Raw genomic sequence first — 19,957 nt, 5'->3', positions numbered from 1 at the left:
GCCTTTAACGTGACCGAACTTGGGGCAAGAATAGAGAGTTCTTCACAGCTCTCCTCCGGATGCGGCTTCTGGACTCTCCTCCTGGTGAGCCAGCTGATGTTCCATTAGCAGCTTTTCTGCCCCCAACACCTTAATCAGGTAAGATTAATCTGCTCACAGTGGGGCGGGTCCAGACAGAGGGTTTCATTGACAGCTGGAGAACCGTTCTTCTCCATTCAACTATGCTTTCTTCGCACATATTAGTCGTGAATTTCAACGTGTGATCATCAATTAATAAGTATCAAGTTGTCATCACTCTGTTGTCTGCAAACAAAAAAATGCACAATTTTTCATTCAGCAAGAAACACAATAGGAAACATTGACCCATACAAAACCAAGGTGAGTTTTGATCCTCCAATGCTGTGCTCTCCCATTTCAGCGTACAGCTCCAACTCCTGAACTGGGACAATCAGGCAAATACCACTACAGCACCAAAAGCTGTATATTTGCACTCCTGCTACCAGGCTAGTGCCCTCAATACTCTGCAGCATGTTATAGTAAAGTGTATTTATCATGCTCAAGCAGACAAAAATCTCCCGTTTGGCACAATGACTTCAGTGTGAAACCTGAAGTTGCACCTGGCTGGCGTTCTCAGTAACTAGCTGGCTTTCAAGTGTCCACAGCAACTGCTAGGATACCTGCCCATTATTATCTCACGCTCTCTTTTTCAGCTATGATGTCCCCCTCTGCCAGAGTACATCAAAAGTGTGAAGCTGCATTTCACAAAAGCCTCAGTATACAAGTAGCCAAGTATCCTACTGCTAAAATCGGATTTGTTACAGAATCTGAGATTGAACAAGTGTTCACATTCAGCTCTCTGTTCCTTCTCCCATAGCCTGGCTCCTTGCGTGGTGCCCGCTCTGCGCATGAGCAGGAATTTTCCTGGACTGCCTAAGGACAGTGACAAGATCCCTCCAATCTCAATCAGGGATTTGGAGGTGTGTTAGGTATCCTCAGGAATATAATTCAAAGAATGGACTTCCAGACCAGCAACCACTAGATGAGATATTCATCTCTCACCAATGCCAGCCAAAGAAAGTCCATTGCTAAGACCTCCAAAGGTCAGACATTCATAAGTGTTTCTGATAAGCTGACAGATGGCATTGAGGCACTTTGTCTCACAGACACAGCAGAGCTTTGGCATTAAGCACTAGTCCCTGGCTCGACCACATTCTCTTGCTTTCTGCTACAACTGCCAGCTAGCAGAAAAGCTTTTTAGAAAGAGAAGACTTGCAAAATCCTAAGAAGCAGAGACTTAGTTTGCTCTTAACTCCTAGGCAGTTTCATGTTATACTCTGCAGTCCCCCCATCAACTTCCACCAATTTCTCCATAGTAGTTTTCTTATGAGCAAAACACTTTAAACATGTATTTAAGCTCAGAAATGCCCTGCACCATCAGCAGACTAAAGATCTACCACCAGCTAATGCATAAGAGAACAACAGCATCCATGTATTTCACGAGCTGAACTCTGGATGCTCCAGCATTTACGAAACAGCACTTTTCAGTGAGACACTAACTGGTGTACCCCTGAGCAACACTCATCAAAAGCACCTTACTGACCTCCTGCAGCAGCAGATGAATGGCATGGAAGTCTGTTCTTTTCTGTAACCAACACTGCCATGGTCTTTTAGAAATTCATGTAGATCTGTTACTGGAAACCCACTTTGTTGGTACTTCTGAAAGAGAAAGCATTTTATTTAGAACACATGAGAAGTTACTGAGCATGAAGTGTTCTAAATTTCCTCTAGAGCATGATAGCAAAACACACACTATTTTCTTCACTTGTTCATTTTTCTTCAGAGGCAGAAAAAAAAAAAAGAACACACACTAAAACCCCAACTGTAATCCCATCCCAGAAACACCACATAAGTAGTTGGTGAGAAAAAAAATGTAAGTGACAAAATTCATATTGTTCACAGATTCTCTTACATTTTCTTTCCTATCCAAGACCAGGCAAGTGATCTCAAGTGACACTGTCATGTATTCTCCCTTGTTCACATCAGCTGCTGTGCTCAGTGTGAGTGCTCTGGGCTCATTTTCCCCAGGAACCCCAGTGCTGGATTTGAAGGGCCCTAACATGGATATTCAACCTGGCCACTGAGTAACTGCTCTGCAGAACCAGTTCAGCGCACAGAAATGGCTCCCCATTGACCCACAGGAAGTGCTCAGAGGGAAGATTAACAGTAAAACACTTTTGCAAGTCAGATCATTCAATAAACTTAGAAGCACAGGCAGTTAAATTTCTATTTTGAGACGCTTAAAAAGTGGAACTCTTGTGCAGCCTGGAAGCTGTGGTTCATGTCAGACTAGCCTAATTCTGCTGTCAGTTTACCTGGTACTAAGGATGATTTTCCAAACCAATAATTCCTTAGTCATTTGGATGACTACCCAGTCACCCCCCTAATTTCACCACAGACTAAGTTAAAAGATTTTAATAGTCTCACCAGTCATTGTAATTAATGCTAGATAGTATGGCATTCAGCGATTAACAAAAATGAGTACAAAACTTATTAAAAGTGTAACAGGGGGAAAAAAAAGTTTTACCTTTATGGTGTCATAGGAGTCAGTAATGAGCGCAATAAACAGGCTGAGGATCATGTATATAAACAGACTAATGAAGGAGTACAGATATAACCGACTGAACACCCACACCAGTGTGCTCTTCTGCTGGATTTGAGCAAATGTTGCAAACATATCATCACCATTGACCAAAGAAAACAGACACTCTGCCACTGTGTTCAGATCTTCAAACTAGAAAATAATGGGTACAAATTATTAATAGAATGTGAAGATCAATCATCCAGATTAAAGGAAAAGCAAAGTGTTTAAAAAAGTGATTTTTTTTTAGCTTTACTCATAGCAGAAGAGAACAGCCAACCCAGTCAATTGAACGCTACCACACTTTGTTTCCTGTACATAAAGACCAACACATACATGCCAGTAACAGAACCATGTAGAAATACAATTTTGGCTAAGCATTATACATTGACATCAGAAATAAGAAGATTCATTATCAAGAAATAAACATACAATGCTCAACAGGCAAAATAGATGGTAACTGACCACCACAGAATGTTTAAGTTACCGAATCTTAAGCTACTTCAACTCTGCAAGAAAACATTGTGTTTGCCAAAGCACGTAGGTGAAGTGATTTCACAGAAACTATATAGTAAATCAGCAGTGGTATGCTGCCAACAGAATCCACATGCTCTCGTTACCCAGCTCTTCAGCATTAGTGGAGTAGGGGTAATTAATCAATATTGTATTAAGAAGTTAAAGATAACATATTGCTCCAACAGTCTAAACTACATTTTTCTTGCAGTAGTATCATTCATCTGCCATTCAGAAAACTCTGAGCTGTAGGTAAAAGCTATAGCTCTACTGTGGAACTACTAAGCACACTGGGTAAAATTACAATTTCATTTCAAGGACACCCTCTTAAATTCCTCCATTTCTCCATGCTGGAACATGCCCTGAAGCGAAATTCCATTCGGCAGTCAGGTAAGCACACTACCCACCATCACTCTGTCCCTCCAAAATAACTGGATTTGTTACTGTATGTTACTGGACAATGTGAATGCACAATGTTTCAATGTAGCTATTCTCAGTGAAGTAACATGATCACACTCAGTTGAACTGCAGAAAAAAACAGGATGTCAAGAGGCACGTTTGTCCAGAGAACATATTGTTGCACAGGAACAGCAAGTCGGGTCTCACCTATGACTTATTATTTATTTTTAAAGCCATTATGAGACCCATTAGAACATTATCTAAGAAGCAGTGTATCACAAGCAATTCTTGAGTAACCCACGGGTTTTGAAACACGGGTAGAGAGAGAAACCTGCTCAAGATTGCTCACCTGTAAAGCCCCTGGACTGACAACAAAAAACCACCAAATTCCCACTCCCTCTCTTTAGCTGTAGTAGGAGGAGGTGGGAGGAGGTGGGAAAATCCAAACAAACACATACCTCACAACAAAAACCCACAATAAAGCAAAACACATGTACTTCCATGTTTTTGAGCTAAGGCCTCCAGAATCTTCGAGCACAAGGACCTCTCTCCTGTGTACCTGCAGAGCAGGAAAGGCTCTTCCCATTTGATTCTACAATTTCTACCGGGGACAGCTGTGCTGCACAGTGCCATGCTGCCTTCCAGTGGGTACTGGGAATTATCAGAGACTGAAAACCCCACACAGCTGCACTTGCTCTCCTTGACATCCATCTGTGGTGTTTAGCGAAAGGTAACATTGGCATAGATAAGTGTTTTACTGACTACACTTCCTGTTGCTCAGATAATTAATGTACTTGCTCCAGGGAAGCTAAAACCACATTTATGCTGTGCCTGTTAGAAAGAACTGAGCCTCTAGCATGCCTGAGGATCCCAGACTATCCAGCATCGCACAGAAACATGTATCATCATCAACTTACAATACATATAGACTGAATACCTACATTTCTCAAAGGAGAAAGTTACATTATGTTACAGGGATCCAAGCTCTGAGAGTGTAAGAAGCTGAAGCAAGCACTGCAGCATGTTTCTCTCATAAAGTATAGACTGCATGCAACCAAAAAAATCAAAAATGATAAGTTACACATTGGTTACTGATTAATAGACATCTAGAATTAATCACAGCAGGAATCTGCCCTTTTTCAAACTGTCACATAGAGCATCTGTCAAGAAAAAAACCCCAAGCTTTGCAGATTTTTTTGCCTGTGTTTTGGAATATTTAAAGCCTTACTGCTGTACCCAGGCCTCAGACAAGACAACATACCATGCACATGCTTTGGTATGAAGCTTAAAAAACATACCACCAAACAAAACAAACCAACAAAACCAACTCACAATACACCCCCGCCACAGGAAGCCAAGTGAACAAGACAAGCATTCATCCAGCCCTTCACAAGCTAAAAATCTGGGAGCTGAAGTTACATGGCACAGGCAAGATTCAGAAAAACAAAGTCAGGGTCAAGTCGATTCCCAGACCCGGGACCAGTGAACTAGTACCTCTTTAGCCCAACTGAACTGGGACTGCCAGAAGAGGGCGAAAGAGATACTAAACCAGTTTATCTCTAGTCCCCAGTCAGACATTGCCTGGACAAACCACCCCACTCATCACAAACGCAGCCTTGTGTTTGAGATTATATTGAGTTCAAGTACACAGTGAGAGAAAGAATATAGTTTTGTTAAACAGAGCAGGCAGCAGGAGGTATGCATGGAACTAGAAACACTCCCATATTCTTCATGTTGCAGCTTTCAGACAAAAAAAAGACCTATTTCTGTTGTCATAACTAGGAACCATGCAAACACATCATAAAACCAGAAGAGGAATACATACCTTTTCATGGTAAGGTCCCAGGACAATCCAGCCACAGAAAGTATAGCCAAGATAAATCATCCCAGCACAACAACAAAACCTGAGCACTTTGGGCAGTGACGCCTGCATAGTTAAAATGAGCACCTACACATCAGGGCAGAAGAAAAGAAAAAAAACCCTTCAAGTTAGGGACACCTGTGTAAGAGTGACAAATACATCCCTTAATTATTGAATATTTGATTCCTGCCTTACATTGTAGGTTTGAAAATATCCCAGGTATCTGATGACTCCAACCCAGACAAATAAAGTCGATGTTCCAAGTAAAATGCTGCAGACATCGTAACTTGTGAGGTTCTGAGGGATCCAAACAGAGCAGGTGGTCAAGTTAAAGCGGCAGGTATGTCAGCTTGCCAGCTATTCAAGTTCCAGCAGCTCAAACAAACAAAGCAGCGCAGTCCAATAATGAAAAGTGGTTGCTACATCACAAAAATCAGACCAAAGTGAACTGCAGTTATTCAGTGAGATCACCCAAATGCAATAGTGCTGCAAACAAAAGGACATCTACAATAATATTCTTGTAGTTCTGCATGAAGAACCAACGCAATTACACCTTGGTTATGACTTAGTTGTAATATTAGGTTGAGTATCTCCAAGTTTGTTTGTTGTGTTGTGGTTTTTTTTTTAAAAAAAAAGGCTTATATATGCAATTGTTGGGCAAATAAGTACTCATTCACTATTTAGTAGAACATGAGCCATCATTTAAATGAAAAGCGAGCCTCAGGACTACAGCCCTTTCCACGCTATACACATTTACACCTCTGAACAGGTTGCCAGCTCCTTGGAGCCTGATCATCATTTTTACTACTGGCGAGGTTTATAACCAATTCCACTTGCTTTTTACTTTAGAAGACTTGAACTGGCTGCAATAAGCACAAAATGCCCACTTAGCTGAAGATTTCCTACCCTTACCGCCCCCAGCTCGCCGTACAGCTAGAGGCTCGCAGTTGCTTCCTCTGAAGGCCTCTCTAGGCACCTGCCCTTTGAGCCTCACTATACATGAAGCGCTACCTACCCTGTCTTTCCCAGAATACAAAGTTTTGTGAACACATGAATTGTTGACATACAATCCTATTGAAGAAAAAAACAAACCCCAGCCAACCAACAAAGCAAAAATCCCCTGAAGAGCTGCCAGCTGGACAAAACACACAAATTTCAGCAAGCTCAGACTGGGAGGTCAAAGTCTAGTAAGTGACACTTGTCTGTGCCTGTAGTCTGGACAGGCCAGAAAAGTAAGCTGCAACAGCCATGTTTTCAGTCCCACGAGCTAAATCAAGAGTCCTGTTACCAAGTGGGATGACTCCTGGTTTTCCTGTACTACTTCTTACAGCAATAACACAATCCAAGTTGGTTTCCTTTATTAGGAATTTTCTACTACAAATCCTATACCAGGGATTAGGAAACTTAGCACTGTGAAAGTAAAGTGTTTAAATAGCTTACATGGTCTTACTGAAAAACTTCAGGGAAAACGGACTGAAACTAGTTATCAGTCAAACTAGCACTAGTAAATGAAATAAGAAGTAAGAAATTAAATAAAAACTAGCAAAAGTAAACAAGATGACTAGTGACTATGACAGCTGACTTCCATTCATCCCCAAGTTAAGACACATTACATGTGTTTGTAACAAGACTGGTATTTTATCCGAATTATTAAACTCTCACCTTGGCTTTTATTTCCATTTTTAGGATTGACCCAATGATTGTCATCACATCACTGATAATTACCAGCACATACCATCCATTTATGAACTCCAGGCGATCAGCATGACAGACATGACGCTTATATTTCTCCAAGAAGAAGTTCACAAATCTCTATGAACAAGCATTTAGATGTTTAGTTACAGGTCACCTTGGACGAAAAATATGTACAGATGCCCCAGCAGCATAGCAATTTTCACATACCCCCTTTTACCATCATGGTTTCTGGAATAATAGCTTAAAACTCATTCTCAATAGCAATTGAAATAAACAGGAAAAAAAGTTAAGATTGGTTTAAGCTAGTGAAAACCAACTTGCCACAGAACAGCTGACCTCATAACCGGTCCCTGCTAGTTTAGCCGTGGCTTGTTATCCTCTTCTTAGCCCCCCTCACAAAAGTTTCTATCCACCTCCAACAAAGCAAGGCCACCCAACTAAAGGAGTGAAAGAAAATTAATAACTCAAATACAACTATAAGACAGAAGCTCTTACATCCAATAGAGCTGACGATATCACTTCCCACACCCAACACTGCCTATATGCTTTCACTTGCTCTTTTTGCTCATGAATAAATGCTCATGTCCCTGTTCCTGACAGCAGTTTGACAAGGCCTTTGTTGAACTGCATCCTCTTCAACCTTTCTTGTCTACGAGCTACAAAAAGCATATGTGGAACAAGATAAGCAATATCTGTGCTTTCATATGCTATGTATCCTGAACTCTTTCCAACTCTTTCCAACATGAGCCGCATGCTTGCAAAGTTTCTATCAATGATTATAAACTGGCCCATATCAGGGCCCAGCTTTTGTTTCTCCATCAGTAGCTGGACCAGAAAAGCCAATTCTGCTTACATGAAGCTCTGCAAGCAGCAGGGCTAGTCTGTTTGCACAGGAGGGTGAGCAAGGAAGAAAAGTAACAGCAGATGGTGATCAGAGATTGTGGAGGGAGAAGAAAGAAAGAACTGAAAAAGGGTGGTTCCAACCCTAGAAAGACCAAAAAACCCAGCCAGAATTAGAGTCTATGTTATGCTTTACATTTTCTCCAGTTAGAGCTGGCATTGAGGGATGTTCTTGAAAGCATTTATGACGAGATCTCTACAGGAATTCTACTGTGAAGCCAGGAAGGGAAGAATTCATGTTTTGAAGGTACAGGATGCACTGGCCTTTAGCAGCAAAAAGACTCGGAAGTTTTTTGTGTAAAATCTTGAACAAAAATGAAAAAAGTCTCCTTCTGCCCTCCAGAGACACAACACAATACTTCACATTACAGCACTACATAGAATTAAAAACTCATTCAGCTAGCAACTGGTCGTCACAGACACCTACACATCCTTTCTAGAGATACTCAGCAAGAGAGCAACATCCTAAAACAGAAACACTACCCACTACTTCAATCCATATTACTTGACTAGACTAGCAGCAAAACAGACAAAGTAATCACCGAGATTACAAGCACTGTACTTACTTTTTGTAGTCTCAAGGCAAGAACAATGGATCGTGTGCAGAGAATGAGAGAAGCAAAACAACTTAAAATGACAAATCCATCAAAGACTAGAATATACTGAGTGTTCTTCTGGAGAACTGTAAAGAGTCAAAGAAAGTAGTTAGTCTTTTCACATCTCAGCACAAATTGCTCCAAAATGTCACATATTTTGCATTTAAACACTCTCACCCCATAAACACATGGGTTATAAGAAATATTATTTCTGCAGCTATGGAGATTGAGTCACAAGAATGAAAAGCATGATCCAGTTTTTCAAAATAAAACCAAAAATGCATATATCAATACAAGTGTTCCCTTTTCACATTAAGTTCATCTGTCCATCTGTACTCTAAGTGTTACATGTATACAGGGTAAGAGAAATGCAGATTTTGGCCCACAGCAACATTAAAAATGAGAACTAAACAAAACATACCACCTCATTTCTTATTCCATGAAATCAGAAACTGGTCTGACTTTCTGTACTATATTCTTTTCATCCATAGCCTATAAGGCATCATGCAAACCCAAATCAGGTGTTTCCTTGGCTTACCCATATCAGTGGATGAACAGGATGGGCAAAGTCTTGCTAGAGAGACTGTTACAGAACAGGGGAAATGATGGGAGATGTGTGACACTTATCACGTAAACACACGTCCACTGTACTTACCTGAGCCAAATATGTGCCAGTCTTTACATTCCTGAATATCAGTATCACTATCAAAATAGATTTTGATTTTTCCACTGTGGGCTCTATTATTGAAAGTTATCTGGAAATACAAAAGTATATCAGAAACAAGACTAACAAAACTTCATTTCATAAAAAAGAGCTCGGTAAGTGCTTTGACATAATATATATTAATATTTATTGATCAGGTAAGCTTTAAAAAAGCTGTCACCATAAGTGTCAGTGTAGATGTAATCTGAGAACATGTCACATAAAGCATAAACAGAAGTATTCCAAGATACAAAACTTCAAGTTTAACCTCCAGGAGAATAAAAATTACTTCTCTCCTTCTCAAGTTATGAAGTTAATGGCTGGAGTATGGTACAGAATAATATTGCATCATGACAACACCATTTCAGTAACCTTTAGGAAGGAGGGGTAAGCATCAGGACATGCTCAAGTGCTTTTCTCTTGCTGTCTAAATACAAGGATATTGACCCACCCTCACCATAAGCTCTTGTTATATATACAGTGGTGGAAGTGCTATACTCCATACTCACTTACAGTATTTTGAAACACATAGCAGTCAGGCAATTCACGGGCATGGATTGTCTGTAAAGCGATGCCTTTCAGCTTGAAAGAGATTTCAACCTGTATAAGCCTGCATGTTTTAAAAAGTGTATAAATATATATATAAATGCACACAAAAATACACACAGACACAAAGCAAGGAAACTGCACAACTCGGAATCCACCATATTCATATGAAAGAACAGGTTTAAAAATAAAAAAAGATTCCCACCACTGCTTTACCTGTAAAATTCAAGATTGAAAAAAGAGGAGTTCAGCTTCAGTTCAGCCTTCTTACCAGCTAGCTCCTGTGGCTTAAAAAAGATACATTCTGGGAGGAGAAAAGGAAAAGTTGTCATCTTAAAAACTTCATACAGAAAGTGGGATAAAACTAGATAATCATGACAAGTCCTAATCAGGCAAAATGTTAATTTTGAGCAAACCTATCCATGAAGAGCCCCAGCTAGTGGGATGAGAACCAGGTTCATCATTCTGGTTTTGGCCAGAATAGAGTTAATTTTCTTCATAGTAGCGGGTATGGGCGTGTGTTTTGGATTTTTGCTGGAAATACTGTCAATAATTCAGGGACGTCTTTTTTAGGGCTGAGCAAAGCTTGCATGAAGTCAAGGCCTTTTCGGCTCCTCATCCCACCAGCGAGGGGGCTGGGGGTTCTCAAGAAGCTGGGAGGGGACACAGCTGGGACAGCTGACCCCGAGGATGTTCCAGACCGTATGATGTCATGCTCAGCATATAAAGCTGGGGGGGAAGAAGGAGGGAACATTCTCAGTGATGTCATTTTCTTTCCAAGTCCCTGTTACATGGGATGGAGCTCTGCTTTCCTGGAGATGACTGAACACCCAGCCTGCCCACGGGAAGGGGTGAATGAATTCCTTCTTTCACTTGGCTTGCATACATGGCTTTTGCTTTACCTGTTAAGCTTCTAATTCTCTCTCCCAGCCCACTGGAGGGGAGCGAGCAAGCGGCTGCATGAGCCTTAGCTGCCAGCTGGGGTTAAACCCTGACATTCGTGTAGCAAATCTCAAGAGGCCAACAGGATGGACTGGGTTCCAAGAGGCAGTAAGGACACCCACCCACTGACAGTATGGGCTGACCAGCATTCAGAATTCTGTACTGGAACTTTCTGCCCGAGGAGGGGGAACCAAACCAAACCACAAATCCACCCACAACCCACTACTGGCAGCAGTCGGCAAGAGCTTCCTACAGTCTACACAGTTGCCATTTCTAGGGAGGTACCAAAACCCAAGAGGCGATCAGGCAAAAAGGCCTGACAATGGTCCTCTGACTGCCATGCGAAAACCTATTGGTTTTGAACTTCACCGATTCAGCATTAAATAGAAGTACTCCACAGCAAGGCATTTTTAGTACAATACAATACCTGTTTCAGTAGAAACATCTATGTTCAACGTGTCGTTGGAAGGAAGCATTGTGCCTTTCTTGTACTGTTGTTTACATATTTTTAAACCTGATCCTTCACTTTCATAACCAAGTGTCCCCAGGGATATGTTCTTTAATTGCTTGTACTAGTTTAAAAACAAAATAGAAGCAGAAGTTACATAGATAGTAACGTTTTTCGTGTTAGATAGTAACCTGCAATAACAAAATTATGTTTCACTATGCCCTTTACTTTAAGAAAAAAAACAAACAAACCACCCACAAACCAACCCCCCCAAAAATCTATCCTTTCACTTAAAATTTGTAAATTGATAGTGGATATCTCATGGGAACACTCAAGAGGGCTGCTGGCCACTAATTAGTAGTGATTGGCATCCTGGTGATACAGCGACTGGGAGCTGCACACCCTGGGCTGCCTGCAGAGGGTTACCCAGGGCCGGACAGCAAGCCAGCAGACAGCTTTTGATGAGATGCCTGGCATGAAAAGTCACACATTCGCTATATAACCAGCAAGCAAGGAACATAGCTTGGGCAGCCTCCAAAGAAATTTAACCTGCCTGCTTTACACAAGCACAGAAGCAACTGAAAACATGCCTGTGAGGAAGGGACCTTCTTTTTCACTTACTCTACACACAACACAAACCACCTTCTTCATATGCTAAGAAACACATGGAAACAAGGACTAGAAGTGAAAGCAAATAAAGCCAAGCCAAGCCAAACACTTCTCAAGCATGGATCAGCCGTCAGCACCACTGAATAACCCCTTTCAAGGCCAGTCCTCTCCCGACTTGCCTTCCACATGCCCTCAGCATCTGCTGGACACAAGATCCTCTGATCCTTGGAGTCACAACTTCCAGTCTTGCACGAGCAAGGCAAACCCCTGGGGCACAGTTTGCCCTGTGGTTCTTGACTGTTCGACAGCTGAGGAGAAAATGACTAACCATGAATGCAGCTAACATTGTCCAAGAGACACCAGATAGACCCATGGCCCTCTGAGGAAGAAGGCATAAATATCTAGTAATTCTTCAGTTTTTATCACTACCTCACCTCGTGAAAGAGCTGAGGGCAGCATACAGCACTGGTCTGCTCTGAAGGAAGCATTTAGCTTGCCAGCTCTGCAGTAAATAAATGTGAGAAGTCAGACAAGGCTTCTCATTCCTTTAAAAAAACCTTTTCATCTGGCTTGGATACAAATTAGACCCTTTTCTCCTCAAACACAGATTTGTTATTATGTATGTATTCAGTCATCCTATTTCCTCCTTTCTGTAAGCACTACGGCCACCAGCCCATCTTGGGGGATACAAAATCCCAACAGTCATTAACAACCACAGGTACCATGTCCAAAGGGAACTGCAACAGGAACTACCATGTTTCCATCTAAAGCGCTGCCTCTCACTACTGCTTCCAAGTCCTCACCGCTGGGCTTACGGCAAATTTAGACAGCCCAGGAGAAAAGCACAGCCTCCATACCCTGCAAGAACATTACCTTAACTCAGAGTAAACTAAGGTAGCCCAGCCTGACCAAGGCAGATCAAGTCAGTGGAAACAGCAGTTAGTCGCAACTCCACACCCCTCTGAGGACATCTCCAAATCACTGCGTCTGACAGCTGCTCCTCCATCCACGCGTGCTTTCAGGCTCTGCCCTCCTGACTGCGCAGCCCTTATGTCTGCGTTACTCACATGCCACTTTCAAACATTACAAACCAGTAAAAGCAAAACTCCTGTTTCTGCATTTCTAAGCAGCCTCAGACAGAGCAGCCAGCAGAACATCCTGGTCCTACAGACTCTGCTGCAGGGCAGGGTACAAGCAAAACTCTGCACACCTTCATTTTAATAGAAGACAACACAGAAGAGGAGTAAGGAAAAGCTGTGTACTCTTCCAACTGGAAAACCATGTTTATTTTTTGTGGTGTTTGGTTTTTGGTTTTTTTTTTTTTCCCCAAAGTGTGAAAATATCCCAGTGGTACATTACACAAAGTCTAAAATTCAGTTTGTACAACTTCAGTATTGCTGCATGCTGTTACCATCTTTTGTAATACCATGTCCTTCTGCTTACATGACTCCTGAAATCCCCCCCACCAGCCATGCATTTCAAATTAAAACAAAGCATTAAAACCTATGTCCACTTTGAAATTTAAAAAAAAAAATTAAAAGCCTTTCCTTTAGGTTAGGAGTCACCTGACCTGGGCCTTCCTAGAAGGCATCCTTTAAGAAAAAAGCCAAACAAACAAAACCCCCCAAACACAACACCAGTCAATGTTCACCTTGAGGAACACTTTGAAGCCTTACACGTGAAAATAAGAGCCTCTGGATCTCCATACAACACTACAGAACACAGATTGTACAACTTTAATCTCCTTGAAAGATATGTCGACATTTATACAACACAGACATTTTATGAAGAGACCTTTTCCTGACGCCTGTGTCCAACATTGGCTCATTCTTGAGGATATAAAGCTATTATTTCTCTACTGTCTTCTATATGGACTTCACCTCAGCCTTAGCGCCTACAAAAGAGGGAAAGTGGGAAAAAGCAAGCAAGCAAGGAAGGAAAAAAAAAAAAAAAGGCACAGTTTATAGCAGAAATAGTAGCAATAATGAGAGTTCAAAGGAAGACTGAGAAAACTACTTCAACACTCATTTAATATAGCAGGGGTGAGAGTCCTGGCCTTGTCCAGCACAGCAGATCTGTTGGTGGCTCTGCTGCAGCTTAGAGGAGTTGGCAGAGGAGCAGCAAGTCCCCACCTGAGAGGTACAGCCTTCCCACCACCGTGACTGCCCGATGCTTGCTGGGCATAACTGATGGCAGCAAAACTGTTTTAAACCAAGCATCAGAGCTTATGCCCCAAGGTCAGGCAAGACAAAAGGTAGTTTAAAGCTAATTTCCATCCATCCAATATGAATCATTTCTGAGCTTACTGTCATCCCCAAACACAAAAGACACTTCATTTTCCACACACACACTCTCCTCGTGACTTCTGAATACACGATTAAATAAAAAAAAAAAAAGTTTGTTGAATTTTCATCCTCCATTTACTCACTTTCCTCCCACAATTGTAAAGGGCTTGTTCCTTAAAATACCATTCCTAACCAGGGTGAGTGCCTCTGCATTCCTGGAAGTACCGTATTCCCCATTTTGAGGCCTCTGGCACTCACTACAAAGCTGCAATTCAGTATAGCTGTAAGCACAAATTTTTTGAATACCATACATAGGTATATTCAGGCCCATTGCTCTTCAAGGTAAGACACAAAGAAATGTTCCAGTTCATGCAAGATGAGCAATTTTCAAACTTTCTGAATTTCAGTACCACACGCTACCCGAGTTAAATTTTGGTTTAGATTCATCTCCCAAATACAAAAATGCAGACATCTACATATAAATTTCAGGACACTCCACCTACACCAATTGTCTGAAATATGAAAACTGATATCCAAGAATGGAGACAGAAAAACAGAACCTTAGCAGAACTTCATAGCTGTAGCTTCGGCTTTAATACTGTTCATTATTAACACATGCACTTACCTGATTAATAACATAAAAAATGCTATCATAAGCATCCTGTTGTGTATATATACTGCAGCTGTAGTCATCTTCATCAACTCCAGAATAGCCTTTCAGGAACAGGTGTTTAAAAGCAACAGTATTCTCCTCTTTGAATGAGACCACCAACTGGTTACTCAAACCAAAAAAAATAAGCTGACAAAAGAAAAAAATAATTTGAACATTGAACACTGGTCAAGCATCAACATTTTGGAAACAGCTTTTAATTATAACAGATACAAAACAGAAATGTGTCTGTTGCTGTAACCCTGTTACAACAGCAGCAGAGAATCTGTTAACTAATGCCACAAGAATACTAAAGTCAATGTTACCACATGCAAGGCGAGAGAAACAAATCTGTCTCCTACTGATTCAAAAAAAACTTACAGTGCAGCAACTAAACAAACAGCTAGGCCACTGCCACCTTTCACATATCCTGGACGAACTACTCTAAGCGGAAATTGCTAAAACTTTTCCTGAGGATACAAACGGCAGGAAAGCCTGCCACCTCAGGACCACAGAATGGCCTAGGCTGGAAGGGACCTTAGAGATCAACTAATCCAACCTCCCTGTCATGGGCAGGGACGCCCTTGACTAGACCAGGCAACCTGGCCTTGAACACCTCCAGGTAGGTGCCCACATCATCTCTGGGCAATCTATTCCAAAGTCTTGCCACCCTCGTACTGAAGTATTTCTCCCTAAAATCCCGTCTAAACCTATTCTCCTTCAGTTTAAACCCATTTCCTCTTGTCCTATTGCTGGACACTCTTGTAAAAAGTCCCTCCCCTGCCTTCCTGTAGGTTCCCTTTGGGTATTGGAAGGCAGTTATAAGGTCTCCCTGAAGTCTTCTCTTCTCCGGGCTGAACAATCCCAGCTTCCTTAGCCTACTGTTGTATCAGAGGTGCTCCTTACGGTGGGGACACCAGAACTGGACACAGAATTTGAGGTGGGGTCTCACAAGAGTAGAGTAAAGGGGGAGAATCACCTCTCGATCTGCTGGCCACGCTCCTCTTCCCAGGACAGGGTTGGCCTTCTGGGCTGCATGAGTGCACTGACAGCTCTTGTTGATCTTCTCATCTATCAACACCCCCAAATCCTCTTCATGGCCACTCTCAACCCACTCTGTGCCCAGTTTGTATTTGTGCCTGGGATTAGCCCGGCCCAGGTGCAGGACCTTGCATTTTGACTTGTTGAAGCTCCTGCAGTTTGCACTGGCCCATTTCTCAAGGCTGTCGAGGTCCCTCTGGATGGCATCTCTTCCCTCTAGTGAGTCCACGGCACCACACACCTTGGTGTTGTCAGCAAACTTACTGAGGGTGCACTCAGTGCCATCATCCATGTCGCTGACAAAGATGTTGAACAGCGCTGGACCCAGAACAGACCCCTGAGGAACTCCATTTCTCAGTGGTCTTCATGCAAACATCAAGCCACTGACACCAACTCTTGGAGTGTGACCCTCTAGTCAGTTCCTTACCCAATGCCCTGCTATGGGACAAACTCCTGCACCTTCTTCCTACCTGTGGCATGGCACAGGATTAGAGCAAACCCAAGTGGGTCCCAACAGCAAACAAAACAAACAAACAAAGTCACCTGTCTGGCCTAGGTGCTGGTTCAGGAGGCTATAACAAGAAGCAGCAGCACACAGCAGAGTTGCTACTCAGGATTTGTGTTGCCCTACTATATGGATGCTCCCATTCTCTCCACAACCAAGGAAAACATATAAACAGAGCCTAGAAGCTGAGAAAAAAAAAATCCAGCAACAAGATTTTCTTCACTGGCATGCAGCAAGAGGATATCCCAAGCCCCAAATAGCTAACCCTTCACCCTAGATTTAAACTACTTACTAACAGCAAATGTAAAACCATCTCATTTCTGCATGGAGTTTCCAAGCCCCACAAGAAACTGGCAGAAGTAGAGAAGAAGCAAGAGTGAGAAACTGCAAGCAAAAGAACTGTCAACTTAGGAATCCCCCAAAGCAAACAGGCAGGCTCCACTAACATCCAGATTTCTTCATTTAAAACAAAGGAAACTGAAGAGCACACTTTTTTTTTCCTCCCTTCACTGGAATACTTCATATATTGTCCTAGAAAGTAATTGCTTAGATCTGGGCCAGGGTAAAAGAATACATTCAGCGGGGCTGTTTAGTGCAAGGCTGTTTGGTTGTACAGCAGAGTCACAGCCAGGAAAAAGAAAAGAGGATGTCAGCTCTGCCAGGCCTTCAGATTAAGAATTGAAATTTCATTCCTGTAGTCAAGTTTTAAATCAATTACTTATATCTTCAACTGACTGCAAGAAAAAAAAAAATCACTAACTGTATGCAGCAAATAAATCTGCAACACTCTAGTATCTCTAAAAAAAGTTAGGGATCTTCCAGCTGCAGTAAGACATACTCAGCAGCATTTCCTTGGGGGACTCTGTAGGGGATTTCAGCACAGCGTTGGAATAAAACTTACTCTCCACACTGAGACAGAAGCCTTTTCTGCTTTTCAGTCAGGCACAGGTTCCCCAACTGCTGCACCCACCAAAGAAGCTACTAGCGACATGACTAACAGGCTGGCATCAGGCAGAAGCAGCTAAAAGATGGCTTCACTTATTCCTAGGTTGTCCTTCAAGGGTCTTGCACTCACTCTGAAAGACAGAGACGCGTGTTGAACCGTTCCACTCACTATTAGCTCACATTTAAGACCTTCCTGCAGAGCGGCAACATGTTTTCCTTCAGAAACTCTATTTTCCTCTTCTTGCTGACTACCTGTCTGGCACCTGAGCAAGACACAGGGCTGATGAGAAAAATCTTAAGTGGCATCCCAGAAAATCTTGTGCCCATTGAAAGCCAAGCAGCAGAACACCTCTTCTGCTCACAAAGCATAGCAGGGAAGTGGGACAGCAGACAAAAATTACATGGTTGGCAATTCCCCCAAGAACATAATTCAGTAGGTCAGGACAGACTGAAAGTACTGAACTTTTGCAAAGCCATGAGAAGTTTCATTTTGTCTCATTGCTCACACAAAGGTCACCACCCTGTCTTCCTGAAGGTGGCAAAGATGGGGCACCCTCTCCTCTTAGCTAATGCTGTGCTCGCACTGCCAGCCCCCTCCTCCCCCCCCACCTCCATACGCTCCCTGTTCCCAGCAGCTCTGTCAATATGGGCTGCAGTTGTGTCAGCACTGCTGTAAATAGCTTATTTTAGCTAGTCTTGCCTAGACAGACTGACCACTGCATCCCAAGCTCAGTCAGGACTCCGGCACAGCTGCAGCAGAACCCTTTCAGGTCAAAGGGGCCAGAGCACCTGCTGCGTCCTTCCACTGGGCAGACGAGCAGGAGTGGTTGGTAAAAGGCAGGGACATGTAAGCCAGGGCTACGCTTCATTCTAGTGGGGCAAGTCCAACACAAAGCTGGAATCTCACGACTCAGCATGTTTTTTGGAGTTGTATCTTTAGCTGTTCTTGCAGTGTCAGATGTCAAGAGTCCTGCATTTCAAAGGTCCAAACTAGTAATTTCTATGTGTCCCATTTTGTTTCCCTCCACCTCCAGTCACCATTTCTTAGTGGACTTTAAAATAACCAACTACACTGTAGTACCAGCATAATTTAAGAAAAACATGCTTTTCTTTGCCTCTATCTAGGTACCCAACTGTTTGAAATGCATCATCTGACAACAGAAGCAAAGGGCACGTCTAATTCCTGTAGCCCAGCCATCCCCATCATCACCCGAGAATGTAGCATTTTCACATTAAACATGTACATGCCAAGTTACCAACTAGCTTTCAAGAAGTATCACTTTTGAAACAGTTCAGTGAAACTGTAATCTGTGAGTCTAACAAGAAGCCTGATCACAGTGCTAGATTTAGTGGGGATTTGCCTTTAGGTGTTGTCTTAGAAACAGTAAAATATCTGGTCAAACACTCCTTCTAATCTCCATGAGGCTCCTATAATTTAGTGTTATTCTTCGCTCTCAACACACCTTTCACAGTATTTTTTCTTTCTGGACTGAAGCGGGAAAGTTCAAGGCAGTCACAAACATCCAGGGATGGCAAAGGCCCAGAACCACAGACCAGCTTCTCCTGCAAATCACTGCTGTGCTCTCTAAGAGTGAAAACAGAGGAGGGATTACCTGTGTAGTAACCATGAGGATCTTCAAAATCTGCAGAGCCAGTTTCCACGGTATTTGATGTCTTGCTCTGTATTTTTCACATGGGTTCATGAAGTAAAACTTCAAATCCTCTTTCAAGGCCGTCTCTTTTAGATCTAAATCTGACTGAGCCATCATATCTCTGCCATAAACAATATGTTGATTAGAAGCCAGCAGAACACTTTGGCAGGCAATTTCCTCATATTACAGTTTCACCTCAGATCACTGTGTGACATGAAAGCTCTCTAACAGTTTTCTGTTTGTTCGTTTTACAGCAAAATGCAATGATCACATAACTGAAAACCACTCAACCACATTAAATCATCAAAACACAACATTTAGACAACTATTTTTCAGGAAAGAGGCACCAAGTTAGAGGAAGTATAATACTAATAGCATGCCTACATTTATGTCTTTCTTAAATTTAAATACCTGAAATAGAGGCAGGCCACTGTTAGCACATTTCTCTGAATAACCCGCATTCTACCACTAGAAAAAGGAGTCTTAAAGACTAAACAGCCAGGGCAGGCTTCATAGCATGCTTCTGTTACAGACATGCAGCTTTAAGGGCCTCACCGGTATTTATTTATTTAAATATCTGGGCACATAAAAATCAGAGGAACAAGCACAGAGGACTGTTGTTGTAGGTGCCTTACATCACTCTAAGTTTCTCCCTCTCAGCTGAAAGGGACATTGAAAACTTTGCTCTTCTCCTCATCTTTTTAACCCTATTTTCCAGTACTGTAATTGTTAGAACTTTCCTAAATCACATAAAGAACAGAACCAAATTTACAACTTTTTTCCCCTCTCTATCTTTTAAGGTAACCATCTCTAGAACTGGCTCCAGAAGCCAATTATCAGTCCCATTTACCATCCAGAAAATTACTCTCCATGTTCTGAATTTTATAAAGGATAATATTTTCTCTCAAGGTCAAAATCAAAGGCATCAATTCCAAGTTTTCAGATGCATTCCTACTCCTTTTCTTCTTATCTGTCTTAAGTATACAGGTATTTAAGCCCAAACTGCAGATCACAAAGCACATTTCACTTG

The 19,957-nt window shown here is 42.1% G+C and overlaps 1 protein-coding gene across 1 annotated transcript; it reads right to left on the bottom strand.

Moving 5' to 3' along the window:
* Positions 1-266: 266 nt before the first annotated feature.
* Positions 267-19,044, bottom strand: MCOLN2 (mucolipin 2). The gene is made up of 13 exons (XM_009874638.1): positions 18,889-19,044; positions 14,761-14,934; positions 11,221-11,365; positions 10,068-10,155; positions 9,819-9,915; positions 9,258-9,357; positions 8,573-8,688; positions 7,074-7,223; positions 5,607-5,708; positions 5,376-5,498; positions 2,585-2,791; positions 1,601-1,716; positions 267-303 (listed from the first exon to the last, which is right to left on the bottom strand). Exons 1-13 carry the CDS (start codon positions 19,042-19,044, stop codon positions 267-269), a joined length of 1,611 nt encoding a protein of 536 aa, XP_009872940.1.
* Between the last annotated feature and the right edge of the window lie 913 nt (positions 19,045-19,957).

The sequence above is a fragment of the Apaloderma vittatum genome, unplaced genomic scaffold (assembly GCF_000703405.1).
Source record: "Apaloderma vittatum isolate BGI_N311 unplaced genomic scaffold, ASM70340v1 scaffold4678, whole genome shotgun sequence".
NCBI lineage: Eukaryota > Metazoa > Chordata > Aves > Trogoniformes > Trogonidae > Apaloderma > Apaloderma vittatum.
This window is presented reverse-complemented; position numbering and strand designations above follow the sequence as displayed.